The following is a 27,482-nucleotide window of genomic DNA, read 5'->3' on the forward strand; positions in this document are numbered from 1 at the left end:
CCTGACCCCCAGCATGGATCCCACCCGGGCAGAGAGGAATCTGCTGGCTGGATGTGATGGGCTGTGCCCTTTCCAGACCTGCTTTCCTGTCAGCAGAAGACAAATAAAAACCTTGGAAGCACGTGGAGGGGAAAAAGGAAACCAGGAGCTGTTTGTGCTGCTGTCCTCTCCCTGCACACGCAGGTGGAATTTCCTCTGGGGCAGTTTGAGCCTCTCCCTGCCCAGGGGAGGCTCCTGTCCCTGTGCATCTCCTGGTTTTCCCTGGGCACCAGGAGGGGCCCTGGATCCATTGTGCAGCTTGAAGAACTTTGCAGTCATGGGTTCAGTATGTTCAGGCACCCCTTGCACAAGCAGTGCAGTAGCTCTCTGCTCCTCGTGGAATTCCATGAGCTCCTAAAAATCCCATTTTTCCTTGCATCTCCTTCATTGGGGTTCAAGCAATTTATTTTGCAGATTGATCACACAAAAGGCAGGTGTTCCCATCCCAGTGGAGCCGGGAGAAGCTGATCCTTTCATTTTCCTGCTTGGATAGGAAGTGTACAGCTCCACAGGAGCCTCCTTAGTGCTCATCTCTGGCACCTGGCCTGTGCTCCACACTGTGTTCCCACAGATCCACAGCTTTGACGTCACCTCAGGAGAGTCAGCAAAACTTGGAGCTCCTGGTGCCTGTCCACCATTCCCATCATTAATGTCTCACTCGTGCTCAGCCCCAGTGCAGCTGTAATTAACACAGACACGAATTTAATTACCCAGCCGTGCCAGTGCCTCTGCCTTGGCATTCCCAACTGTTACAGGATTGGAAAATTCTGAAATCCACTGAGTAGTGAGTAGATTTTCACTCATGTCCCAGCAAAGGGTGAGTGACACAGTTGAAAAGCATGGATGTGTTTTCCAACCAAACTGTGAATTATTTTCTCAGCTCTGCTCTTCCTGAGGGATAATCCTGCCTCCCGAGGTGGGCTGCTTCCATCCATGCCAGTCCTTCATGCTCTTCCCTTCTTCCTGAGGGATAATCCTGCTTATTGGAGGTGGGCTGCTTCCATCCATGCCAGTCCTTCATGCTCTTCCCTCACCTCCATAGCAGCTGCACCATTCTCCAGCTGGGAAGTTTCTGAAAGCCAAAACCCACATTTCAGACAGTTACCACTGTATGAGGGAAATTCGGGATCGGCCCAGCCTGGAGCTGCCTGGTGGCTTGCTCAGAGTGCTGAGGGGCAGGAGGGAGCTGCTCTGGGAGCATGTCCTGATCCCACTGCTCATGGTGGCACAGAGTCATCTCTGCCACACGCTCAGGAGAACAAAGGACAACAAACCAAGTCCTTTCGTTAAGGAAATGGGTTCATTTTTAGGACAGGCTTTACTTGGGCCTTTGTTTTGGCACTGTCTGACCTATGCAGTCTCTGCAGCCAGAGGTGTCCCCCATGGAGCAGCGAGCAGCTGCATTCCCACCTTCTTCCCAGTCCAAACAGTGCAGGGGTGGGATGAAGCTCTCCTGAGCTTCTCTGTGTCATGAATAGTGAAAAATACCTTTAATGCTTCAGGGAGAACTTGCACATCAGGGAGGTGAGGCAGGTTCCTCCTGGGCCAGGTCACTGGGCTTTTCCCTCTTGGATTCCTGTAGCTTCCACATCCCTGCTGCCTTGAGGCAGGATCCTCTCTGCTTCTGCTGTCATTTCTCTGTCCTGTTCCTAACACCCTCTGGGGATGTGGGGTCCAAGGAGAGATCCCAACACAGGAGCCCAACCAGTGCCCTGAGTGCAATTCCCAGTAAGACCAGTCTGCCAGAACAGGGTGATGAAACCTCATGGATCCCAACCTGCCTGCTCCGAGAGAGAGTTACCAAAGGTTTGGGATAAAATGGAGTTGTGGGCCAGACTTTCTCCTGAGCTGGGAGGAGACTCAGGAACCCCCTGGGCTGGCCCCAACATGGATTTGCTAGTCCCAGGTGTTTGTCCAACCTCCTCCCAAAACCTCCAGCTGAGGAGCAGCATCTCCTCTTCCTGTGTCCAATCGACCAAACACTGGGGTTTTTTTCCTAGTTTGTCCTGTTTTTTCAAGGCAGCTCTTCACACACAGCGGGTTATCCTGTCCTTTTCCAGACTAAACAGACCCTCCTTCAGCCCCTCATGGCCTTTTGCTCATTTTATCAGTCTTGCTGCTGCATTCCAGACACATTCCATGCCAGCATCTCTTTCTAGGGAGGAATGATCTTGCCTACAATGCTGCCCTTGGAAGATGCTTTCCCTTTCCTGCTGGATCCTGCACCACTTTTAGGACCTTTTTTCCATCTGGTTGTCACCTCTCCAGTTGTTTTGTACCAGTGCTCTGAAATCTTCCTCCCCAAAGCACAGACTTCCCTTGAACATCACATCTGGACCAAGACAGGTCCCCCAAAACTGGGAAACAGTGTCAGCTCCATAGGGTTGCGAAGGCATCTGCAGAAGTTTGTTGAGCTCTTTCTGCAAAGCCAAAAATCAGGGGCAGGAGGGATGAGCTCATGCAGGTGACTGCAGGAGACTCCTCTGTTACATCCAGCTCCAGCAGAAGGCTGATTTGAGGAGTAGTAAATGAGTATTGCATCCCGTGGGCACTAATTAATCCCAAAACCTCGTGTTTCTCCCACTGCTTCCCAGCAGCAGTGACCTCACACAATGAACCAGCAGCTCCTGCCCCATTCCTGTCGATAGCTCATCCCTGAGGAGGCAGGAGTGACCTAAACAAGATCTTTGGAAAGGACTTTATCAACCAATTTCAGCCTAAAATCACCTCAAAAAATGTGCTGGGGATGGAGGAGCTGTGAGCACCGGTGACAAATGAAGCCAGGCAGGAGCTGCACTGAAAGCAAAGCCGGAGAAATCGGAGGAGAAGGATTCTTCTGGCTTTGCATCATCGCAGCCCAACCACATCTATTTTTGCTGTAGGCATGGCATTGAGCACCCGTCACCGCTATTCCTACTCCATCCATCTCCGTATGCCAGGGAAGACTGGCAGTGGGATGGAGCAGCAGGAGGAGTGGTGATTTAAGTGTCCTTAATTGCCTTAAAATCTGGGGAATTCAGATTATTGCCCTTCACCCCCCACAGCACAGGAAGGGATGCCTGACCCTGGACACAACACTCTGTTCCAAGAGCACAAGGCCACTTGTCACCCACCCAGCCAGGATTATTCTGCACCTTATTTCTGCCTCCAGTCATGTCCTCGATGCAATTCCACAACGATTATGCTTTTATTCTCAAAAGGAGCGAGAAAAATGTCACTTAACCTGCAGGCAGGTGGTGACACCAACTGCTGGTGACCTGAGGACACCCTTGAGCAGAGCCCCAGGGGCTGCAGGAGCCATCCACCAGCGGGCAGAGAACGTGCACAGCTCATGGCCGGAGTGTCTGGCACCGGCTCGGCATCTCCTGGAGCCTTTCCGACAATGGGATCACACGCAGTGATGGCTGGTTGGATCTGGCTTGGGAAGGGTTTACACAGTCTTGTTTTCCAAAAAACACGTTGTAAAAACATTATTATTTATATTATTTATCATGTTTGTGTGTTTGTTTAATTGTATTAAGTAATTATGTAGATAAATATATAAAGATGTATTTCTTATTTATTTCTTTTCTTTGGTTCATGAGTGAAACGGTTTTCCCCTCCCTGAAGGAACTCCTGCAGGGTTGGGGCTGTGGTGGTTTCCAGGGCAGAGGGGTTGGCGCGGTGTGGGGCGGTGGGTTCGGGACAGAGGGAGGGATTGGGGGTGATGGGGTAGGGCGGGTGCAGGGCAGAGGGCCGGGGTGATGGCAGGGAGCGGGGCTTTAGGGGCAATGGCGTTCAGCGCGTTCCGGGTCAGAGGGGTCGGGGCTGCTGGGTGCGGTGGGTTCCCGTGCAGAGGGCGGGGGGCACAGGGGCGGTCCCCCAGCCCACCCCGTCCCCGCGGGGCTCCGGCGGCTCCACCTGCCCCCCCGCGGGGCGGCCCCGGGGCCGGGCCGGGCCGGGCTCCGCCCGCCGCTCTCGGAGGCTCCGCCGGGCCGGGGCCGGTGGCGCAGAGCGGGACCCTCCCGAGCCCGCGTCCGTCCCGCTCCCGGCAGGGGAGGAGCCGGGGGGGCTCCCGGGGAGGAGCCCGGGGGGCTCCCGATGAGGCGCCGGAGGATGAACCAGCTGTACATCGGCAACCTCAGCCCCGCCGCCACCGCCCAGGACCTCCGGCAGCTCTTCGGGGAGCGGCAGCTGCCCCTGCCCGGCCAGGTCCTCCTCAAGTCCGGCTACGCCTTCGTGGACTACCCGGACCAAAACTGGGCCATCCGGGCCATCGAGACCCTCTCGGGTGAGCGACCCCCCCCGCGCCCCCCTGGCATGCGGTGCGATCCGATGGCGTGGGATGGGGCGGGACGGGATTTGTCGGGGGGGATGCCGCTGTGCCCCATCCCGGGGGGGGATGCTGAGCGCCCCGCTGTCTCCGCAGGGAAAGTGGAGCTGCACGGCAAAGTGATGGAAGTGGATTACTCCGTGCCCAAAAAGCTCAGGTAACCCCGCGCCGTCACCCCCGGAGTGGCCCCGCTGCCCGTGCCCATCCCGGCGGGACGGGGGGCGCTCCGGGCGCTGGGATGCGGGGCACGGGGGGGCGGCGGAGCCCCGTCGGTTTTACTTTCGCTCCGGAGCGCAGCGCGGCGCGGCGGGGGAAGGAGCTGCCGGCCCACGGCCGCGTTCCCACGGGTGGGCACCCCCGCCATGCCCCCTCACCCACCGCTCCCGGGGAAAACAGCCTCTTCTTTAGCAGGAAAACACGAGAAAACCCCTTTCCTCCCACTTTCGGGAGGTTTCCTCCCCACCACGGGAGGTTTTCCCGGCAGCGCAGCCACCCGCACCCTTAAGCTTATTATTTTTAGTCGGTAATTAATCAATTTTCCCTCTCCAAACACCTCATCCCCGCCTTTTTCCAACCCAAACCCCCAGACCCCAAGCGTTTGCTGTTTAATGCATCGCGGCGAGCGCGCCCTCTCATTTCCATCAGGTGCCCGAGGCCGGGCGGATGGACGCCCGCGTTCCGCAGGGAAAACAAACCCCGGGACCGTGTGGCGTAGCCTCATCCCGAGGTTTATTCCCCCCCGTCATGTGTCGGGATAAAAGGGAACAAAACAAAAAAAGAAAAAGCCCATCGGCTGCTCCGGGCGGGTAATTCGGCGCGGAGGCTCGGCCTGGGCTGGGAGGTGGGTGCGGATTTGGCCCGGGATTGCTGCTGGGGTATTAATTTGGAAATGACGGGGGGGTTGGAAATGCTGTTGTGTAATTGAGGCTTACGGGGGGGGAATGGCTCGTGCCCGGCATCACGTGTGCCGGAGTGGGATTTCGTCTTCGGCAGGGATCGCACGCTCCCTACCTTCCAAAAAGCCTCCAGACGAGCCCCCCAGAAACGCCCAGGTGTGGCAACTCTGAGCTAAAGCCCTGCAGCAGCCTCAGGTCGGGCTGGCGGTGACTTTGGAACAGCGATGGAGCCAGAAATTGGGAGTTTGGGGCCGTAGTACGGAGCCAGGGCTCGACCTTTACCATGTAGCCGGGGATGTAAACAAGGAATTCATCTTTAAATTCTCTGTTGGGGCTGGGGTGAGCCTGCTTTTCCTCCCGAGTTTTAAAATTAGAAAAAAAAGCCATTTAACCGGCCCAGAAATAAATACTGATTTATTTTACATCGCTCTGTGTTCAGCTGGCTCCAAGTTTTCTATTCCCAAGTTTCTTCCGATTATTGAGATGTAATTTAAGCCGGTGTCTTTTTATGCCCGGCTCAAAAAAATCTACCCTGCTAATTTATATTAATATCCCCAGTTTGGGGGGCTGTGCCTTGACTCGGTAGATTATAGATTTTATTTTTGTAATGTGACTTTTGGCAGGGGATGGAACCTCACGTGGTCGTGTTTATTCCCCCCCTCCCTCTTTAAATTTGTAGAAAATCCAGTTTTTATGGTGGTGGTTGAGTCCTGGAGAGACGCTGGGATTTCAGGGAGTGAAATGGTAAAAATCCCCCCGTTGCTGAAATGAATTTGGGGTTTTTGGCTTGGAGAGCCCGAGCAGGGCTGGCTCTCATCCCTCGGCATTCCTGCATCACGGGGATGTGAGGAGGTGCCGATGCTTCCCTCCGTGCCCGACTTCACCTGGAATGCTTAATTTTTACATTAAAACCTAACACAGAGCTGTGCCATCAATAGATTTGTATACATGTAAATACGTTTGGATAAGGAACTGGCTGGAAAACCCCTGGGACATCTGGCCCCGGGAAGTAGGGAAGGGAATTCCTCGAGGGGTGGTGCTGGCAGAGGGGTTGTTTCTGTTTCTCCGAAGGCAGGAATTAAATGTGACAGTGGTGGGAAGGAGCCTGAATCCTGCCCAGGCCATCGATTCACCTCCCACGGGTTTGAAATCAGCCCTTCTGCTGCCATCCCCATGGTCTGGGCTGTAGGAAGTGTCCAACAGCCTCACAATTTTTGTTTTCCCTCATATATGTTGGATTGTGCCTTGGGGAATTAAAGAAAAAGAAATCACTTTGTATTTTAATCAACATTTTCAATTTTTAAATTCTTAAAAAATTGATTTCAAACTCAGCAGGAGTAGGGAATACTTTTTGTATTTGCTTGGAGCAATCCCACCCCAAGAGTGTTTTGCTTTTTGGAGCGTGGCTGTGGGGGAAGCAGCAGCATCCTCCTCCTTAAAGATTGGTTGTGTATTCCTGAAATCTTCAAAAATCATGTTAATGGAAAAGAAAGATAGAAAAGAAAGAACATACGAAGTTATATAAAGAAAGAGCATTTTAGAAAAATAAAAATGTGAAAAATGGGAAGTAAAACTCAGCTAACCCATTGCAGACTTGTATACAAGAATTGTGTTAATATGAGGAATTTAAAAAGTAGCAGTTTTGTCCAGTTGTTGTCCCCAGACCAGTCAGATTTGGGGGGTTTTGGTTGTGAAGGTGCCTTTTAATTTCTGCTTGTGCTGTGATTGTCAGAAATGAGAAAGGAAAGCACGAGGGAGATGTGAAGAGCAGTGAGGGGAGCCTGGAAATCACTGTAATATTAAATGATTAAATACAAATACCTCATTATGTCTAAAACTCGGGTGGTTTTGTCCCAGATCAAGGTGGCTGCCCGAGTGGCTTTGCTGGGGGTGATTTTATGTCACTTTTTCCTCTTTCAAAAAGAATTACCCTTAAATAATTCTCTTTTGAGCATCAATTCAATCCTCCTTTCTGCGTGGTTTTACTTTATTGGTTTATTTACTTATTTCCCCGTGTTTTTCAACCCAGAAATTTTGGTGATGTTAAATCTTGGGATGAACATCCAGGCCCTTTGTTTTTCCTCTGGACACCCCATCTTTGATTTCCTTATCAACAATTGCTTGTCGTTAGTGAGCTGCTTAATTAGCAGAGAGGAATTCCCGTTGCTTTGGCAGGAAAAGCCCCGGGAACCTCCCCGCGTGTGTCTGGAAATGCTCAAGGGGAGCAGAAAATTGAATTTGGGGTGCTGGGAGTGGGGCTGCTCTCAGACCTAGTCCTGTGTCCTTACATAGATACATTTAAAAACTTTTAATATGTTACATATTGATACAAATTAATAATGTATGGTGGTGTGTTTAAAGTATTTGGTACCTTTTATGTAGATACAAATAAAAGATATTACATGCATAAAGACACTATATAAAAGGTACTTGTATATATATTTTATAAGTATAAAAATATACTTCTAATACATATTTTTCTCTGAGATATATGGACTAGATGAGCACTAAAGTTCAAACCCAAACTATTCTGTAATTCTATATTTATGTGTGTGTATATGAAACATTTATATAAAGATATTAAATCACATAAAATACACAAAATATTCCTATGTAGTATATAAAAAATTTTAAGACATATTTATGTACAAAAAGAGAATTTATATATATATATATTTATATATAGACATGCTTAGGAAGTTGCCAGGGCAATGTTGGTCACATCCAGGATGGGAAACCCCCCTCCTCTGCCCACTGGATGTGTGCCCAGTTTCCCATAGGTCTGGGATGCTGTTCCCAATGGAGCTGGCCAGGAGAATCCCCTTGGAACTGATCCTTTCCCAGCCTCCAGTGCTGGCTCTGGACAGGGGTGATGCCAGTCTTTTATTTTATTTTATTTTATTTTATTTTATTTTATTTTATTTTATTTTATTTTAATTGGCAGGTGTGGGTGAACTGGAAGTTGGCGGTGTTTGAGTTTTGGTTTTCTTTAGATTCTTTTCCACGTGGGTCTTTGTTTCCATTGATATTTTATCCCTTCTTTCCCCTGTTTTTCCCCCCCATTTCCTTTCCCTGGTTTCTTTTTTCCCCTTCTTTTTCCTCCCATTTTCCCCCATTTTTTTTCCACCTCTTTCTTTCCTCCTTCTTTCCCCCCATTATTTTCTTCCTGTTTCTTCCTCCCCTCTTCTTTTCCCTCCTTTTCTTTCCCCCCTTCTTTTTTCCTTCTTCTCTGCCTTTCTTTTCCCCTTCTTCCTTTCCACCTTCTTTTCCCCTTCATTCCCCCACCTTCTTTTCCCCTTTCTTTTTTCCTGTTTTTGCTTTCCCCCTTTACTTTTTCTCTCTTCTTTTCCCCTTTCCTTCTTCCCCCTCTTCTCCCCTTCTTCTTTCTCCTCTCTTCTTTTCCCCTTTAATTTCCCCCCTTTCCCCCCTTTAATTTCCCCCCTTTCCCCCCTGTCCTTTTCCACTGTTCTTTTCCCCCTTCTTTTTCCCGCTTCTTTCTCCTCTCTTCTTTTCCCCTTCTTCTTTCTCCTCTCTTCCCCTTTAATTTCCCCCCTTTCCCCCCTGTCCTTTTCCACTGTTCTTTTCCCCCTTCTTTTTCCTTCTCTTCCCCCTTTTCCCCCACCTTCCTTTCCTCCCTCTTTTCCCCTTATCTTTATCCCCTTTCCTTCTTTTCCTTCTTATTTTCCCCGTCATTCCCTCTTTTCCCCCACCTTCTCTTTCTTTTCCTCCCTTTCTTTTCCCCCCTTTCTTTTCCTCTCTTTCTTTCTCCCTCTTATTTCCCCCTTTCCTTTCCCCCCTCATCTTTCCCCTTCTTTCCCCTCTCTCCTTTTCCCCTCTTCTTTTCCCCCTCTTTTTCCCTCCCTTCCCCCTTTTTCCCTCACCTTCCTTCCCTCCTTTTCCCCTTATCTTTTATCCCCTTTCCTTCTTTCCCCCCTCCTCTTTTCCCTTTTCTTTTTTCCTTCATTCCCCCTTCTCCCCACGTTCTCTTTCCCTTTTTCTTTCTTTTCCCCCCTTTTTTCTCCCCCCCTTTTTTTCTCCCTCTTATTTCCCCCTTTCCTTTGTCCCCTTTTCTCCCCTCTTCTTCTTTCCCCTCTCTCCTTTTCCCCTCTTCTTTTCCCCCCTCTTTTTCCCTCCCTTCCCCCTTTTCCCCCACCTTCCTTTTCTCCTTCTTTCCCCCTTATCTTTTATCCTTTCTTTCCCCCTTCTTTCTCCCCCCCCACCCCTCCCATTTATCTATTTCCCCTCATTTTTACCCCCTCTCCTTTTTTTCCCCTCCTTTTTGTACCTTCTCCTTTCCCCCCTGCTCCTCCCCACCCTCTTTTGTTTTCCCCCTTAATCCTCGGGCTGACAGATGGGCTGTGCTTCCCTGCATCCCATCCCATTGTTGATCCATCCTGGGCCCGGCCCTTTTCCAGCCAGGCATTTTAATTCCTTAAGAGCAAAGCCCCCGGGCCGGGAGGGGAACTGGAGCAGCCACAGCCTCCTGGCAACTGGTGGAAACTGGGACAGCTCTCCAAATGCTCAGGGAGATGCTGCTCCGCAGGATCCGCTGCTGGGTGGGCTTGGGCGACAGCAAAACTCCTCCAGGAGAGCCCCAGTAAAGCCAGAAAATAGATGGAATAACGAGCAGTCACAAATCCAGCAGCCCCTTCCTTCCCTGCCTACTCAGGGGGCTGTGGCTGGCTCAGGCTCCGAGCTGCTGGGGCTGGGAAATTCAGCTGGGACAGAGTTTGGTCCCTGCCTGGTGATGGGAGTAATTTTTTTGGAGATGTTTTCTTGCCTGGGACAAACATCTCATAAAGCAGGCAGAGCCCCCACTGGGTTTTCAGTGTGTTTTCCCTTTGCTTTTTTTTCCCCCCAGTTCTCTTGAAAATTGATTTTTATGGAAAACAGGAGGTGGCAGAGCGTGTTTTCTCTGCCCTCAGCACTGATCCAAGGTGGAAGGTGATGAAATCCCTTTAAGCTTTATTATAGTAAGATATTACAGAGCATGAGTAGGAAAAAAATCTGTGTTTTTTAGGGCAGAGTGTGCTGAAACCATGCCTCATATTCCACTGTACTAATTATATACCATTATATATTATTGTATGATATTACTATATAGCATTATATCACAGTATTATTATTGGATTATTTTGTTGAAGTTTTATTATTATAGTATAGAGCTTATATTGAAGCCAGCTTGTTTCTAGTTCCCAAATTCTTGTGGGAGACAAAACCCCTCTGGAGCTTCACCTTGACTAAGGGATGGGTGGGTGATCCATGAGGCCAAAAGGGAAAATCCAGGAAGGGCTCGTGGATGTTGGGCAGGGAGTTGGTGGCTCATTCTCTATTCACAACTTTGTGAAATTTTTATGCTTGTCCTTCTGTGTCCCTGGATTTTGAGGAGGTTGTTACCCACTATTTCCCTGGAAGCCATGCTGGAAAAGTGGGCCAAAAACCCCCTCAACCCTCCTGATTTTGGGGAATAAACCCCTGGTTTTAAGGCTTTCCATTTTACTGCATGGTTTCAGCAAGTGCAGGTAGCAGGTGCCTGGCAGTGGTGATGCTGGCAGGGCGTGCATGTCTGGGGGTTTTCCATCCCCTTTCCCTGCAGGATTGTGTTGATTCCCCGTGATTCTGCTCTGATGGATGCATGAGAGGACACACAGCTCCATCCTGGATTATTTTAGGAGCCACTTCTCCTCACCCACTGCTCGATCCTCCCTGTGCTGCCGGCAGCTCCCGGCACCCCAACCCTGCTCTGGGGTGGAGGAGCTGCTTCCTCCTCGAGCTGCTGGTGAGCAGGACTAGTTTGGGATCAGTTTGGGATCAGGAAAGAAGCAGGTGAGCCTGGTTTCTTCAGCCCTTGAAGCTGCAGAGGGCAGGACTAGTTTGGGATCAATTTAGAAGGGAAAGAAGCAGGTGAGCCTGGTTTCTTCAGCCCTTGAAGCTGCAGAGGCAGCGAGGTGGGTGTGTGGAGGTGAAGAGCCAGAGGGATGCAGCTCTCCAGGTTATCTGAGGGCACTCGCTACAGCAGGGCCAGCTGCATCACACAGCTGAGTGTTTTTCCCCCATCTGGTTATTAGGATTTATTTCATTCCTTAAATTCCCTCCAGTCTGCTGCAAAACAGGGTGGGTGAAACGTGGCCATGATGAGCTCCTGTGCTGGTGTTCTGTGCACGCCCTGGAGTCAATCCCTGGGGTTTGGGAAAATGAAACTAAAAGAAAAACAAAGATCAAAATAAAGGGGGTTTCTGCCACAAAGTTTTGCTGGGAGTGGTGTTGGGAATGGCTGAGTTATTCCCAAGCCCGTGGGGATAACTCACCCACCTGTCATGGCTCCAGGTGTGCATCCCTGGCTCCATCACTGGTGGCTGGGTGTGGTCCAGCCCTGCTTCAGCCAGGTGTGGAGTTACAGGAGCCATGAGCACACCCAGCAGGAGCAATGGAGTATTTAAGATAAGTAACCTTATCTTAAATGCTGAGTGGTGATGCTGTGCTGCTGGGAATCCTGCCCGTGGGAGCTGAGTGCCCTTTGGGTGTCCTTAGATGCTGTGCACTGTTTTGGAGGGATGTTGGAAGTGGGAATATGCTGTTGTGTCCTGTTGGGAAGTGGGGTTATGTGTGTCCTGCTGTGATCTTTCTGTTTGGGTGTTTTGGGAGGTGGGCCAGGAGGGTGAGGCAGCACCTGGGGAGACCAGGGCTGCTCTGGCATCTCCCCTGGCATCTCCCTTGGCAGAGGAGTAGGGAAATGATGGCTCTGGAACAATTCAGTTCAAGGCAGGGCTTTTCTAGGAGTGGCAAAGGAATTGTGTCCAGCTGCTGTGCTGGTTTCTCTTGGATGTGCCCCTTCCAAGTGCCCTGTGTCCCCTGGGCTTTGGTGACAGGGGGCTGAGCCAAATAAACCCCAAATGGAGAGCAGCTCCTCTGTGATCCAGCCTGGAGCATCCCAGGCATCCCACACTGGGAGAGGGGGGTGGCTGTGGTGATGCTTTGGCCTAGAGCTGAGCAGTGGCACCTTGGGATGAAGGTTTGGCTCTGGGAGGTGGTGGGGATGCCTGGGCAGCGTGTCCAGCTCTCTCCCATGGTTTGGGGCTGGCTGGGATTTGTTCAGGCCCTCTGGCCTGGCAGCATGGCACCCATCAGCTCAGGAGGGAGATGTGTCTCTTGGAGCAGGCAGGAGCAGTCTCCTGGGAGCTGAGTATCCAGGCAGGACCTGGGCATCTTAAAATAGACCTTCTGGGAAATGCTGGTGGGTTTATAACAATGAAACATATCCCATTTTCTGGAGTGGTCCCCGTGGGATGTTTATGCTGGGAACAGCATTGGCCACGGATGGGTGACAATGGCAGGAGAAGGGTTCAGGTCTGTTCAGGGGAACAGAGCAGGATCATCACTGCCAGGGCCTCCCTTGGGCCAGGTAGGTCCTCCTTCCTGCCTCCTTCCTGGCCTGGGTGGGCATGGCTGGGGGTGGGAAAGGACAAATCCTGCTCCTACCCTCACAGGGATTCTGGGGTTCCCAGCTGTGAAACCCCTGTTGGCAGCTGGAGACAGGAGCCTTTTCCTTAACACACCTGGTGCCAGCACAGGGTTTGTTGTCCCACTGACCCTGCCTGAGCAGCCCCAGGAGGTACCAGCCTCCCTGGTGGTTTCACCTGCTTGTCCCTGGTCCTTCTCACAGGGTGAGCTGTGGGGTTTGTCTTGCCCTGACAGCCCACATCTCAAAAACCATCCTTTTCCCTGCCTTTGCCTCGCTAGCCCTGGTGTCTGGCCCCAAACTACCCAGGGAACTCTTTATCTGCCAAAATTGTTGTCAGGGGCTCAGGGTTTGTCTGTGCAATGAGTTGTGAGAGCAGGGACCAGAGCTGGAAGGTCTTGTTTCGCAATGGTTGAAGATTTTTTGTGGGATCAGGTTATTGATGTCTTCTTCCACCTCCTCCTGCCTCCTTGTCCTGCAGGATTTGGCCCAAAGCCCCTGGGTTTTTGTGGCCATCAGCTGGGGCTGCCTCTGTATTTCCATGGAACTCTCAGGCTGGTGGGCCCTGTCATTCCAAGCATCCTCCTTGAACTCATCCCAGGGAAAAGAAAACTTCACAAAACCAGCCTGCAGCAGCTGCTCAGCTCCTGGATCCTGGCTCTGTGTGCAGGGGTGGCTTGGTCAGGAGGGCCATCCCTGGTGTTGGGAGGGGTGGTCCAGCTGTGCCCTGCATCTGGACCTGGTGAGAACATCAAGCAGTGCTGTGGTTGGAGCTGAGTGACTCCAGGCAGGATTGGGAATGCTGATCTGGCTGGTGTTGGAATAAATCACACAGGACTCCATTTTTTATTCACATAACTTGCTTTTATGCAGTTTTACAGACCTTGTGTGTGGCTCCAATTGGTCAGCAGTTTTCTTGCCAGTTACTTTATTGGTTAGTAACAAGTTGCTACCCTGTATTGACTGGTAGTTTTCATTTTTCTGTCTAACAGTATAAAAACAGTTTATACAGGTGTTAGTTGTGTTTCACCTAGGAATAGATTGTTATGCTGATGAACTGTTCTCACTAGGATTGTTTCACATGGGAACTTGCAAAGGGCTGGCCTGGCAAGGAGAGCAGCTTGGTTTTCTGAAGCCTTTCTTTATGATTTTCCGACCTTCCAGCAGCAGGGTGGCTCGTGGCTCATGGCTTGGCTGGATCCTCCGTGGATTGGGCTGTGTCACAACTTGTCACTGCCTGAGCACATCTCACAGCCAGGCTGGGGAGATGTCTGGGGGCTTTCTGTGCACAGCCAGGTGGGGAATGAAGCCATGGCAGCTTGGGAATGTAACCACAGTTTGGGAATGCAACCATAGCAAGGTTGGGAATGAAACCATGGCTGGTTGGGAATGGAGCAACAACCAGGCTGGGAGTGAGCCATGTTGTCCTGTGAGTTTGGAAGTGCCACTGGACAAGGCTGGGTGTGTTGGCCATCTCCAAGCTCAGACTTACAAGGATATTTATTTGGGTTTCCCTAAGGAAAGCAGCCCCAGGTTGCTGGGAAGTGGTGAGCCTCATCTCCCACTTGGAGAGCTCTCCTCAAGGTGTATCAGGGCTGGTCCTGGCGGGCTGGGGTACTGCTCCCAGCCCAGAGCAGCGTGGGCAGGGCTGTCTGTGCATCCCTGTGCGGTCATGACTCTGCAGAGGCTCCTTTCAGGAGGTTTCCTTGGAAACCTGACAGCCAGCATGAGGAGGGAGCATTCCAGAGAGAGCTTCACCCAGTGGTGACCAGGGCACCGCCAGGAGTAAATGCCTTCCCTGGGGATGAGCTGCCCTGCCTCGGTGTGGGGATGCTTTGGGAAGCTGTCAGCAGCTGCTGTCTGATTCCCAGAGAGGCTTTTCCCCCTGCTGTGAGTGCCTGCAGACCCTAACCAGGGCTTTGTCTTTGCAGGAGCAGGAAGATCCAGATCCGAAACATCCCTCCCCACCTACAGTGGGAGGTAAGAAGTGGCTGATCCCAAAAACTTCCCATTAATCTCCTTCCCCAGCAGCACGAGCACGTGGTCTGCATGTGGGCCACCCTTTAACTTCTCAATAATGCAGGGAGGGAGCCTGAGCTGGGCTCCAGCTCCTGCCTGCTTTTGGGAGCAGGGCCGTGGGCCAGCTTTGAGTGCTGGGTCAGCTTTGGGGTGATGGATGCAGGTGGGTGGTGCTGGAGAGTGTTTGTGGGTGGAGGGGGCTCCTGCCCTGCCTGCCTGGGGCCTCACCTGCCCGCTTTGCTGCTCTGTCCCCAGGTGCTGGATGGCCTCTTAGCTCAGTATGGCACAGTGGAGAATGTAGAGCAAGGTAAGATGGTCCAGCGTGGTCCTCATCCCTGAAAAGTTCCCAGTGCTGCTCCCCAGCTCCACCCAGGCTGCAGGATGGGATGAGGCCTAGTTGGATAACCAGACTGGCAGCACTGGTCTGAAATGGGTTTTGGACAGAAATCCTGATGGTGGAGGTGGGGCCACCTGTCCAGTGGTGGGATGATGTAAGCCATCCATCCACCATTCCCAGGAGAGCTCCTGGTCCCTGAAAAATTAAAAAACTATTATCCCTGCAAGCAAAAATGAGCTGAGTGTAGCTTGGGATCCACTGGTGGGTCGGGGATGTCCAGCCTTGCATTCTGCTTGGATCCAGCCATGGATCCAACCCAGTCTTTGTGCTGGGGGAAAACACAGGGCAGGCATCTCCCTCCCCCATCCCAGCTGTATCCCCCTCTGGAGCATGCTGAGAGCAGCAGTGGCAGCTCTCCCATCCCTGCTCCAACTCTGCTTCTCTTGCTCCCACAGTGAACACAGACACAGAAACTGCCGTTGTCAACGTGACCTACGCCACGAAGGAGGAGGCAAAACTGTGAGTGGGCTTTGGTTTGGTTTGGTTTGCCCTTGATTTCACACCACACCAGCTTTCCCAAGGGATCCCAGGTGTCCTCCAGGCTTCTCTAAGCTGTCCCACCACTGGGCTGTCCTCTGCCTTCTCCCCTGGCATGGGAGATGGGGTAGTACAGATTAGGGGTTATTTCAGAAGTGGAAGCATGGTTCCAAACAAAATGTTTTGTTCCAGTCTTGTAGAGACCTCAGCCCTGTGCTGGAGATGAGCTCAATATTATTGGCCAATTATTATTAGTGGCCAGGGTGTTTTTTATATGGTCAAGAGCAGATCCCAGGCACCAAAGAGCATTTGTTGATGGATGTTCTACCAGCTTCCCATCTGAGTTAACCCATCATGGTGCTGGGTAAGTGAGGACAGAGATGGGGACAGTGATCTGCTGGTCCAGGAGGGCAGAGGAGAATCCTTGTGGTGCCTCCAGCCTCGGCTGGATGTGCTGTGGACCACAGATAAACATGACATGAGTCTCTTAGAATCATGGAGTCCCCTGAGCTGAAAAGGACCCCCAATGATCACTGAGTCCAAATCCTGGTCCTGCACAAGACAGCCCCAAAAATCCCACTGTGGTCTTGGGAGGTGTGACAATAAAGACAAAGAGTTTCCCCCGCACAGCAGTGCTTGATGCTTTGGGATAAGAGGTTTTTTGGACTTAGGAAAAGGTGGTGAAGCTGCAGAAGTCCTCAGAGGATGTGGAATTCAGGCCTGGCAAGGAGCTGCTTGTGATCTGTCGGCAGCAGCAGTAGGATGTGGTAGGAGCAGGGAAAGCTGAAGCCAAGCAGGTCATGGCAGACACCAGCGTGGCCAAACATCACAGCTGAGGAGGGGCTTGGGGGGTGAGGGGTCCAGGTGCTGCCTCCAGCCTCATCCAGCCAGAAGGGAGCCAGGATTCCCACCACGTGCTGCATGCTTCTCCCTGGTGGCTCGGAGCCGCTCTGTCACCTTTGCCATGTCCAAAGAGCCTGTGACACCATTCCCATGCTGCGTGGTAGCTCCAGGCAAGGACTGCCCAGGTGAAGGGCAGGTCCCTGGGCTGCCATCCCTCCTCTGCTGGAGGGAAAAGTCATGTGCCAGCTTTGGCATGGCCTACGTGGAAGGGGATGATGTCCCACCAGGCTATGGGGCTTGCTCCTCGTGGGAAAAGTGTGGGGCTCTGGCTTCCCATGGCCGCCTTCTCCAGCCTGGGGAGGGAGGAAGATGGAGGGTGGGAACCATGTTCTACGTGTGGTGGGAGTGCTGGAGGGGAACCCATCCCCGGGGAGCCCCTCACCACCCCCTGCATGTCCCCTGCCTTGCAGAGCAATAGAGAAGCTGAGCGACCACCAGTTTGAGAACTATTCCTTCAAGATTTCCTACATCCCGGATGAAGAGGTGAGCTCCCCTCCGCCCCCCCAGCGATCCCGCCGCGGGGGCCACTCTTCCAGGGAGCGGGGCTCCTCCCCGGGGGGCTCCTCGCAGCCCAAACAGCTCGATTTCCCACTGAGGATGCTGGTGCCCACGCAGTTTGTTGGTGCGATCATAGGAAAGGAGGGCTTGACCATAAAGAACCTTACTAAGCAAACCCAGTCCAAGTAAGTACTTCCGATGGTTTTGTTTCCTTCCCTAGGGTGCTGTAGGTCCCAGCTGGGGTTCTCCCTGTGCTGGGGGGGCTTTGGAGTGCCAGCCACTGCTGGTTTCTTGGGGTGCAGCCTTCAGGGGGTGGTGGCAGAGCTCAGGTGCTGAACCATTCCTGCTGGCCAGGGTGGTCTGGGTGCGGCAAGAGGGGGATGCGTGCTGGAAAAGGCCTGGAATGAGTTCCTAAAGCCTCATGAGAACAGCTGGGGATGAGGCTTTAGGGTGAAATGGCAAGTTTGGGGATAAAATCCTAAAGGTGAATCCTCAGTGCAGTGGTTTTTGTTCATGGGATTTGCCCATCCTGCAGCATCCCATATGGGCTAGAGCTGTTGAGGGGAAAGGGACGCTGTGGGAGCACTGCCACGAGAAGGATGGGCTTTTGTAACTGTTTAAAGCCCTTTTGACCTATTAATGTATTTATTTTTGAACTAAAAAAGGAAAAAAAACCCCAAAAAGCGGGGTTGTCTTGCCAAAGTTTTCCATGTTTCTCTTGTTGCTGTTCTCCTGATCTCACCGCTCATTCTCTGCATGGTTTTCCTGCATGGTTTGTTCCTGCCCAGGTGTGTTTGTGTTTAACCCCAAGCTGTCTTCTCCTGTGCTCATCATCCTGAACCTGGTGATCCCATGGCACGTAGGACTCCTGTCCCAGAGCATCCTAGTTCTCAGAGGAGTTTTTAGAGGCAAATCTTTGGTAGTAGTGTGGCTGGAGGTAGAGAGACGAGCCAAGCCCTGGCGCTGGGTTGGCAGGAAGAGGTTTGTACGGAAAGGGGGCAGAGGAGTAGGGAGAGGAGCTCTTGGAGCCTGGCTCGCCCCAGGGCGTGGCCACCTGCTAGCTGAGAGCAGATCCTGGTTGGCTGCAAGCCCTTCTCCAGGTGAGTCCTGGTGGGATGAGCAGCAGGTGTAGCTGTGTCCTCACCACCCACGAATGGAATTTGCCCTTTCCAAGCCCTGAGCCTAGCAAGAAAGGTGGGAAGGTGCCAGTTTCTCCCGACCATGAAACCAAATGCTGTTGCTTGGAGCAGTTTGTGCCACTGGATTGTCCCTCCTTGTGGGGTGGCTCCGTGTGCCTGCCCCGAAGAGCCGGTGCCGTGGAGGAAGGTCCTGCTCAGTGCTCTGCCCTCTCCTGCCCTGCCTGCAGTGAGGCACTGCCTCTGCTCAGGCTTAGGTGAAGGGAACCCTCAGGAATCCATCCCAGACAGTCACAGGAGCTGCTGTCCTTCACTCTGGGTGTCAGCCCACACTGTCCCTGCCCAGGCCACCCTCATCTGCTGGTGATGATCCGAGGGTGGAATCCTGTTGCCTGGCCCCTGCTCCTCCCCAGAGCGATGTTGGCTTCTGGATTCCTCTGGTCACGTTGGATTTCACCCCTGGTTCCACACACAGAGATCCCAAAGATGCTTCTGAGCCCCAGGAGGAAAAGCTGTCCCCAGGCTGAACCATCTTTTTCCATGAAGAAGCCCAGACCACGAGCCCACCCCAGCAGGTGACCTTCCACAGCCCTTGGAGCTCCATGAGGAGAGGATCATGGCTACCCAGCAGCCACGGGACCAGGATAACCCTACAGGCACACTCTCTTGTCCACCTGGAGTGGGCTGTCCCTCATGGCAGCCACTCCCTGAAGCATTCCCAGCCCGCCCTAAGGTCTCTTGGAGGCTTTTCCTGCTGCACCGTTGGCAAACCCTGTCCCCCAGCCCCGGTCGTCCCTCCCTGCAGCACCTGGTGATGGGGTGAAGGTACTGAAAGTCCCCTTCTCCATCCTCCTGGTGGAATGGAGCAGTTCAGCAGTGGCACTGGGATGTGCTGGGAGCTCCAGAGCTCTCCCTTCTCCAACTCTCTGGGGCCTGAAAGCAGTGGCCCCTTCCTGGCATCCCTTCTCTCTGGCAAGTGAGCCCACACATCCAGACGTGGGATGGGTTGGTCAGCCAGGAACCTGGCTTGTGCCCCTTTCCAAGGCTGTGCAAGGTCCTCATCACCTCGGTGCCTCCATTCAGCACTTCATGGCACCTGGTCCCTCTCTGGCACGAGGCTCAGCTGTGTTCTCCTCTCCACCAGCCCCAGCTGCTCGTGGGTCCAAGGAGCTGCGTGGCTCCCATCTGTGGGGTTTGTTGGGATTCCTCATCAATTCCCCCTACCTTGGGAGCATCAGCGTGGTCTGTCATAGCCTCATGTGGCTGTCATGACGTGTTCACCCTGTCCCCACTGAAAGGGTGGCAGCACGTGTCCTTGTGCCTGCTGGGAATGGATCCTCCAGGCCAGCCTGGGGGAGCTCCATGGCTGGGAGCACCAGCTGAAGCCACGGGAGATCTGGAGAGATGGAGCCTATGAAGGGAATCACGCTGTCTTCCCTCCCTGTTCAGTGCTTGGATGGAACCACTCTGGGGTCCCTTTGGAGCAGGGTTGGCCCTGCCCTTCTCTCAGGAAAGGCTCCCCTTCCACCATCCATGTTCCAACGTGCTGGCTCTTCAAGAGTTGACCTGTGCAAACCCACCTGGACCCTGCAGTGTCCCGGCGTGGCACTGTGTGGTGACTCTGCCCTGCAGCCCTTGGCCTGGCACGTGCAGCAGCACCCTGGATGATCCCGTCGGGACAGGACCTGGGAGACGTGGCCGGAGGGGACCCGCCGTGTCGGAGCTGAGCCCTGGCAGCATTCTGGAGTGGCTGAGCTGCCATGTCCGCACCTGCTCGGAAGATCTGGCCCTGGCTGCAGCAGTGACAGGGACACCAAGGTGGTGGCCGATGGCAGGATGGCCGCACGGCATCACCCTCCGGCGGGAAGAGCGCGTGGATCACGCGGAGAAGACAGAAAGGCTCTTCCCCCTGTTGCCCAAGGCGCGTGGTTGAGGTGCGGGAGTCTCCTACCCTGCTTTCCTCTCTCCCTCTCTCTCAGGGCTTTGCCAGGTACGGTTGAGCGTGAGGAGCGAGCTGGAGGCCGTGCCTCCTCCCGCCATGAGCTGAGGGAGGACCGGAGGAGTAGAGCACGGTCCCTGCCGCTGCGCACGGGAGCCTTCTGGTCTCCCCTGGAAGGGCGTGAGTACCAGCGCTGTTGTTGCCGGGTGCCTCCGTGTCGTGACAGACGCTGCCCACGGGTAAGTGCCCTCTGTGAAGGACGTGGTCGCTGGACAGCCTCGGGTGTTGTGCGCAGAGAGGCGGAGGCCGGCAGGGCCTCCAACGCGGTCTCCTGCTCCAGGCGGGGCTGGCGTCAGAGAGGATAGAGCAGGTTGCTCAGGGCTTTGTCCAGTTGAGGATTTGTTCTGCCCCCTCTATGCACTGGTTGATGTTGTGACGCCCCTCAGCTTCCAGGACCTCGGGTCCTACAGGCGAACGTGGGCCAAATCCGATCCAAACCGCCCGAAACCAAACGCTGCCTGGGCTGGCGTGAGCCGGGTGATGGTAGATGCAGCTGAGACCCAGGTTCACCCCAAAGCTTCAGCAAGTGTTGAAATGAGTTTTTCTCAGCTCCTGAGCTCTCAAAAGCCTCTGCGTGACCCCAGACCCATCTGAGGGACTGCTTTCTGCTGGTTGTCTCGCCGCAGGGTTGACATCCATCGCAAGGAGAACGCCGGCGCTGCCGAGAAGCCCATCACCATCCACGCCACGCCGGAGGGCTGCTCGGAGGCGTGCCGCATGATCCTGGATATCATGCAGAAGGAGGCTGATGAAACAAAATCGTGAGTGCTCCTGGCTCAGCCAAAGCATGGTGGGGCACGGTGGTGGTGGTCCTTCTCCTTCCCAACACGTCCTTACTACCTGTGGCCTGAAATTCCTGTGCTGCCTGCCTGGACCTTTAGATTTGATTTTTTAAAATCCGTTTTAGAGCAGAAGAGATTCCCTTGAAAATCCTGGCACACAACAGCCTGGTGGGGAGGTTGATTGGCAAGGAGGGCCGCAACCTCAAGAAGATTGAGCAGGACACGGGCACAAAGATCACCATCTCCCCGTAAGTTCTGTGTCAGACCGGGGGCATGCCAGGGTTAGATGGGATATTGGGAAGGAATTGTTCCCTGGTAGATTGCCCAGAGAAGCTGTGGCTGCCCCATCCCTGGGAGTGTTGCAGGCCAGGTTGGACAGGGCTTGGAGCAGTCTGGGATAGTGGGAGCTGTCCCTGCCCATGGCAGGGATGGATGTGTTTTCACATCCCTTCCAACCCAAACCATTCCATGATTTAATGATTCAGTGAAGTCCTGGTGGACACCAGGCCCCCCATTCTGTCCAACACGGTACAAGCATTGCTGGGGTTAAAAAACAGAGCAGCTGTGTCCTCCCATATGCATTCCCTGTCCCGGGTGGATGTTCCTCATCCCAGGTGTCAGGCAGGGTGAGGGCGCCTGGCTCTCAGGGAACCTTCAGTTGTGATTTGAGTTTTCCTGGGGTTTTCCTTGACTTGAAGAAGGAGTGTAACAGTGCCTCTGGATTTTCCCGGGGGGCAGTTTGCAGGATCTGACCATCTACAACCCCGAGCGCACCATCACGGTGAAGGGCAGCACGGAGGCCTGCTCCAAGGCCGAGGTGGAGATCATGAAGAAGCTGCGCGAGGCCTACGAGAGCGACGTGGTGGCCGTCAATGTAAGCTCAGCCCTGCCTGCTCCTCCTGCAGGCTGCCAGAGCTTCAGAGGGGAGGTCAATGTGTTACAGCAAGGCTTGGGCCTCGCCCACCCTGGGCTGGGAAGCCCAGTACTCCTTTCACACCTGTATCCGTGTCTCTCCTTTCCCAGCAACAGGCCAACCTGATCCCAGGACTGAACCTCAGTGCTCTGGGCATCTTCTCCACAGGGCTGTCCATGCTGCCGTCCACCCCAGGGGCCCGAGGGGCTGCGGCTGCCACCCCCTACCACCCCTTTGCAGTGAGTGTGGGTGTTCTGTTGGGTTTGGGTGGACACTGTAGCTGTGGGAGCCACCTCCTGGGCAGCTCTGACTCTGGGCCGTTTTGGGGGGATGCTGATCACAGCAGCAAAGTGGAGAGGGCAGGGAATGAAGGTGGCAACTACTGAGATCAGCTGCATCCCTGGATCCCTGTGTTGTTCTGAGCTGGGTTCCACCAATGTTTAAGGACTGTGTCCCAAGGGTGCTGCTCTCTGAAGAGAGCATGGAAAACCCATGTAGGTGGTCTTCAGTCCTGGCCCCAGTCCCACCACTGGACTGTGATGGTATGGACTGGGTTGTGCCCTGTGGGTTGAGTCTTGGTGGCCACCAGAGCCCCCTGGTGTGGCCACAGGGCTGGAGGGGACAAGCAGCCCACCCTGAGCATCCACTGCCATCAGCCTGGACCCTGCCTGGCACCCCAGGGGCTGTGTTGTGGGGAGCCAGTCTCCACCCCAGCTCACAGGGGAGGGTTCTCCTTGTTCTTGGGGTGCTGGGACCTGGGCAAGGCTGTCCACAACCCCTGGGGTGACAGGGGCAGGGATGGTGCAGTGCCAGGAGAGCAGGATGGCCAAGGTGCTGGTGGAGAAGGTCCATCGCAGGTCACTCAGCTGCCGTGGGCTGCCTCTGTTAGTCCCTAAATAATTCATTCTGAGCTGTGGGTTAATTTACCTGTGCTGTTTTCTTTCCCTGGGATGCCAGCAGCAGAGCGGGCGGAGGAGGACGGTGAGTGCCTGGCAGGATGTGGGGGGCTTGTGGTGGCTCTGGGGGGCTCCAGGAGGGGTGGCTGGTCACTCTCAGCCTGTGGAGGGAGGGTGCTGTGCCTGTATCCACAGCCTTTGGGAGATAGCTGTGGGAATTATTCATGGGTGTGGTGGAGAGGAGTGGGACCAGTCTCCTGAAGGGCAGTGTTTGGTATGGGATCCTTCACCCCAAAGCTTTGTGTGGCCTTTTTCAAGCCCCCTGGTGAGGTCAGATCATTTTTTCTGATACAAACATCAGCAGGATAAAGCCAAAAAACCAGCAGTGGGGAGGGACAGGGCTTAACTGGGAGCTCCCATCCCCATTCCAGCCTCGTGCTGTGCCATAGGCACAGGATCCAGGTTGCAGCTCATCCTTGGATGTGCCTGCACTCTCCTGGAGGGGTTTCAGGGGATGAGGGGTGCTCACTGTGTCCCTGGTGTCACTCCTGGTGGTGACACACTCCCCATGTCGGGGTGCTGGGAAGGGACTGGCAGCTCAAGGACATCACTGTCCCTCATTTTCTCTCCCACCACAGGGCTCCTCAGCCTATCTGTCGAGTCTGTATGGAGCCCCCCCAGCTGGCGCCTTCCCCCACCAGCACCCCGTAAGTTTCCTGTCCCCAAAAGTGCCCTGGCACCTCCTGCCATGAGCTCTTCCCTTGGGCACCTTGTAGGAGGGAAGGACCACAGCTCAACTCAACAAAACCCAACCCAACCCTGGCCAACCCATCCCACCACCTCCTCAAGCCTGGAATGCTGGCAGGGGGAGCAGCCCCCTGGTCCAGCTGTTCCCCTGACCCTGTGGCTGTTCTGTGCCCTTTACAGCTGCCTGAGCAGGAGGTTGTGAACCTGTTCATCCCAACACAGGCAGTGGGGGCCATCATTGGGAAGAAGGGGCAGCACATCAAGCAGCTGGCACGGTTTGCTGGCGCCTCTATCAAGGTGAGCGGGAATGAGGGGCTGGGTCAGGGCTTTGTGCCTCAGTTTCCCCTTCCCACTGCTGAGGGTAGAGAAGGGAGCCCTTGGTGAATGGTTTTGCTCCCTAAATGAGTAGAAGCACAGTCCTGCAGCATCCTGATTGTCACCACAGCTCGGGTGGGGAGGTGGCTCCGCATGGGGGGTCCCTGAGTGGGGGCACATCCCACAGAGGGGAGGTGTTGCCCAGGAGGGGTCACACTCATGCTGGCTCGGGTGGGGAGGTGGCTCTGCATGGGGGGTCCCTGAGTGGGGGTCATCCCACAGAGGGGAGGTGTTGCCCAGGAGGGGTCACACTCATGCTCCTTCCCCCTCCCTCTGCAGATCGCCCCGGCAGAGGGCCCGGATGCCAGCGAGCGCATGGTGATCATCACGGGGCCACCTGAGGCTCAGTTCAAGGTGCGAGGGCCACAGCGTGGGGGCTGCCTTGGGGACGTGGGCAGGGGCAAGCTGAGAGCATCCCTTTGGTCCCCACCGTGCCAGGGGGGCTTCTCAGCTTGGGACCACGCTTTGGGACCACATCGTTGCCTGTGGGAATGAAGGGCACAGCAGGCCACCTCCAGGATGCTGCCCACCACCTCTGTGTCCCTTTTGTGCCCTCTCCAGGCCCAGGGGCGAATATTTGGGAAGCTGAAAGAGGAAAACTTCTTTAACCCGAAAGAAGAAGTGAAGCTTGAAGCACACATCAAGGTGCCTTCCTTCGCCGCCGGCCGCGTCATCGGCAAAGGTGGCAAGACGGTAGGTGGGGCTGTGTGGGGTTCCACCTGCCCTGGGAATAGAGGGCTGGACATCCCCTGTCCATCCCCTATCCATCCCCTGTCCATCCCATCCCCTCTGGCCAGGTGCTCTGTGCTATCAGTGATGTCTCAGTCCCCGCCCCGTGTCCTGGGGGTGGCTCTTGGATGCCAGCCATCCCAGGGGGACAGGGTGTAAACCACAGCAGCCTGGTGCCATGGCTCAGAGCTGGGGTGGCACCAGCAGTGGAGGGTTTTGGCTGTTCCCCAGCAAAGCCTGGATCTCTGTGGTTTGCTCAGGTGAATGAACTGCAGAACTTAACGAGCGCAGAAGTCATCGTGCCGCGAGACCAAACCCCGGACGAGAACGAGGAGGTCATCGTCAAAATCATTGGGCATTTCTTTGCCAGTCAGGTAAGGTTTGGCCGTGGCTCTCCCAGCATTCCCAGTTTGAGGAAGGCCACCATGCACAGCATCCCCTGAGCTGCTCTGAGTGGCTTCTGTGCACCCAGGATGCACTGAAAGGTTTTTGGCTGCATTAAAAATCAAAGATCGGCTCGATTCAGCCAAAATCTGTGCCTTGGACACGGGGTGGGAATGGCTCCTGCATCCCACCTGGGTGCATCTAACCAGGCTGAGTTCATGCGAGGATGTGGTGACACCCCAAAATCTTGAGTGATGGGAGAACAAGCCAAACCCTTGCTTTAGCACATCCTCACATACCACAGACTCACCCAGGTGCTTGGCCTGGTGTAAAAATCTGTAGGATTGTGGTGCTGTTGTGCTCTGGTGTGGCTACCCCCATTTTTCGTCCCCTCCCCAGACTGCCCAGCGCAAGATCAGGGAAATCGTGCAGCAGGTGAAGCAGCAGGAGCACAAACACGCTCAGGGAGCCGCGGCCTCGCAGCACAGCAAGTGAGGCTCCCGCCAGCACCGCCGACGAATGTAACCCCCGCCGCCAGCGCCGGAGCCCAGCAGGCCAGGGGACAAACCAAAGAGCCCCGAGCCCCCCGGCAGCACAGGGCCAGCCACGGGGGGCTCTCTCCATCCCGCAGCTTCCGCCTTACTCCATCGCTCCCCCTCCGTGGAACCAGCGCAGGCAGAGAGAGGTGGTTTTTTGTTCGGAATTCTCCCCAAAGCTGCCCGTTCCACCCCGCAGGAGCCAGTCTGGCCTGGCGGAGCTGCGGCGCTCGTTAATTTAGGATTAATGTATCAGTAACGAAACTAACGCCGATTTTTAAGTTTTGTAAGGTTTTATTTTTTAACTCACTTTTTAAAATGTTCTGGGGGAGGGGGGGCTGTTTGTTTTTAGCAAAAGCAGGCTTTTCTAGAGGTTGAATGGCAGGAGCTGGTTCATTGGTTCTCTAATGCACCGTAGAGCAGAGCTGTAGGATTGCCAGCAGGGAAAAAAATACTAAATAAGTGTTAAAACAGCAGTTTCTGAAGGGCTTTGAGAAGAGCAGGGCCTGTAGGAGCCAAGAAGATTCCTCATGTAGGAATTGTTCCTCTCCTTCACACACCTTTTCCTCTTTGCTTTGGACTCCAAAAGCGGGATTTGCATCCGTTCTGTCCCCCCTTTCTGTCTGTCTGTCCTCTCTCCATCACTGCCCAGCACTGACATCCCTGGAAAATGATGGGCAGCACCAGCCCTGCCTGCTTTGGACTGGGATCTTTGGGGAAAAGATCCCTGTTGCAGGGAGAGGAGGGGGAAATGGGTGAAAAAAACAGATTTACAAGAGATTGTCAGCCCAGGGCTGGAAAACCCCACCAGCAAAATTGGCTTCAAATGAAAAATAACCCAAATAACACTCCCAAAACACACACACACACACACACACAGAAAAACTACCTCAGGTTTTCGTACCTCAGCACCTTGCGCTTGTGTTGCCCTTTTAGAGATTTTTGTATGCCTTGTAAAACTGATAGTTGGAGCATTTTTTTATTTTTGTAATAAAAAAAAAACGAGTTGGAAAAATGATCTCGACCAAGTCAGCTGCGAGGTGGAAGAAGGAAACCATCCCCCGTGTCCCAGAGCTCTTCTGTAGTCTCCTGCAAGCCGAGAGCCAGTGGCTGTTCCTTTGGAGAAAGCTTGAGAAATGGTTAAAAAGAACAAAAAAAAAAAGGGAAAAATAAAAAAAGCCAAACACAATAAAAAAAAAGGTTTAAGCAAATGCAAGTGATGGATGGGAGCGGTGAAAGCCGTCGGGCAGAGCAGGGATGGGAGCAGAGGTGCCGGTGCCAGCGCCGCTCCCGTGGGCTGTGAATCTGCAATTTCCTCTACTGCAAAGTGTTCTGTGAAAACCAACCCGAGACACCAACAAAACACAGAAATATATCCAGCTAACCAGAGCCTCAGCCTGCTCTCTTTTCTTTCTTTGGGGTCCCTGGTGGTGGTCATGGCTGGGAGCTCCTCCCTGGTGCCCAGTTCCCTGCTGCCAGGGAGGGAAGGCTGGATGGGGATTGTAGGCATTGCCAGGTGTAGTTTTACCCTGGCACCTGGGAAGTGTTGCCATCATGAAGCCACCTCTCCCTCCCTGCATGGAAGATCCAGTGGGGAGAGGTACCAAATGGGGCTGGGATGGCCTCTGGGGACAGGGTGGGCGTGCCTGGGATGCTGACAGGTGCCACAATGAGGGAATGCTGCTCTGGTGGCACCTGGGACAGTCAAAACTGCAGCCCCAAACTGGAGGAACCAAAGGGAAGGGGGGAAGGACACCACAGACATTCCCAGCTGCTGCATCCTCATGCTCAGATCTGCATCCTCAGGGAAGATTAATTATCCCTGATTAATTATTTGCAAGGATAAAACACGAGTGTCTTTGGAATTGTTCATCCTTTGGAGAATCTGCTCTGAGGTTGTGGCAGATAGAACCAATCAGGGAAAGCAAAGACAGACAAAGCCCCTCTGCAGGGATCCTGTGGGTCTTGGGGTCAGGGATGTCCCC

At 54.0% G+C, this 27,482-nt stretch overlaps 1 protein-coding gene across 2 annotated transcripts; it reads left to right on the plus strand.

The window, feature by feature from the left end:
- The first annotated feature begins 3,989 nt into the window (after positions 1-3,989).
- IGF2BP2 (insulin like growth factor 2 mRNA binding protein 2) lies at positions 3,990-26,886 on the plus strand. Of its 2 annotated transcripts, none has more exons than XM_039696907.1 (17): positions 3,990-4,309; positions 4,448-4,508; positions 14,638-14,686; positions 14,981-15,032; positions 15,518-15,581; positions 16,913-17,185; positions 20,762-20,896; positions 21,043-21,165; positions 21,656-21,791; positions 21,941-22,069; positions 22,788-22,811; positions 23,365-23,433; positions 23,654-23,770; positions 24,128-24,202; positions 24,410-24,541; positions 24,838-24,951; positions 25,361-26,886. In XM_039696907.1, exons 1-17 carry the CDS (start codon positions 4,120-4,122, stop codon positions 25,454-25,456), a joined length of 1,839 nt encoding a protein of 612 aa, XP_039552841.1. In that variant the 5' UTR covers positions 3,990-4,119; the 3' UTR covers positions 25,457-26,886. The 2 variants fall into 2 exon arrangements, with proteins under 2 accessions (XP_039552841.1, XP_039552842.1); XM_039696908.1 differs by having other exon boundaries at positions 22,791-22,811.
- Positions 26,887-27,482: the final 596 nt, after the last annotated feature.

This window comes from Passer montanus, unplaced genomic scaffold (genome assembly GCF_014805655.1).
Source record: "Passer montanus isolate IOZ18808 unplaced genomic scaffold, ASM1480565v1 scaffold115, whole genome shotgun sequence".
NCBI classification, from domain to species: Eukaryota; Metazoa; Chordata; class Aves; order Passeriformes; family Passeridae; genus Passer; species Passer montanus.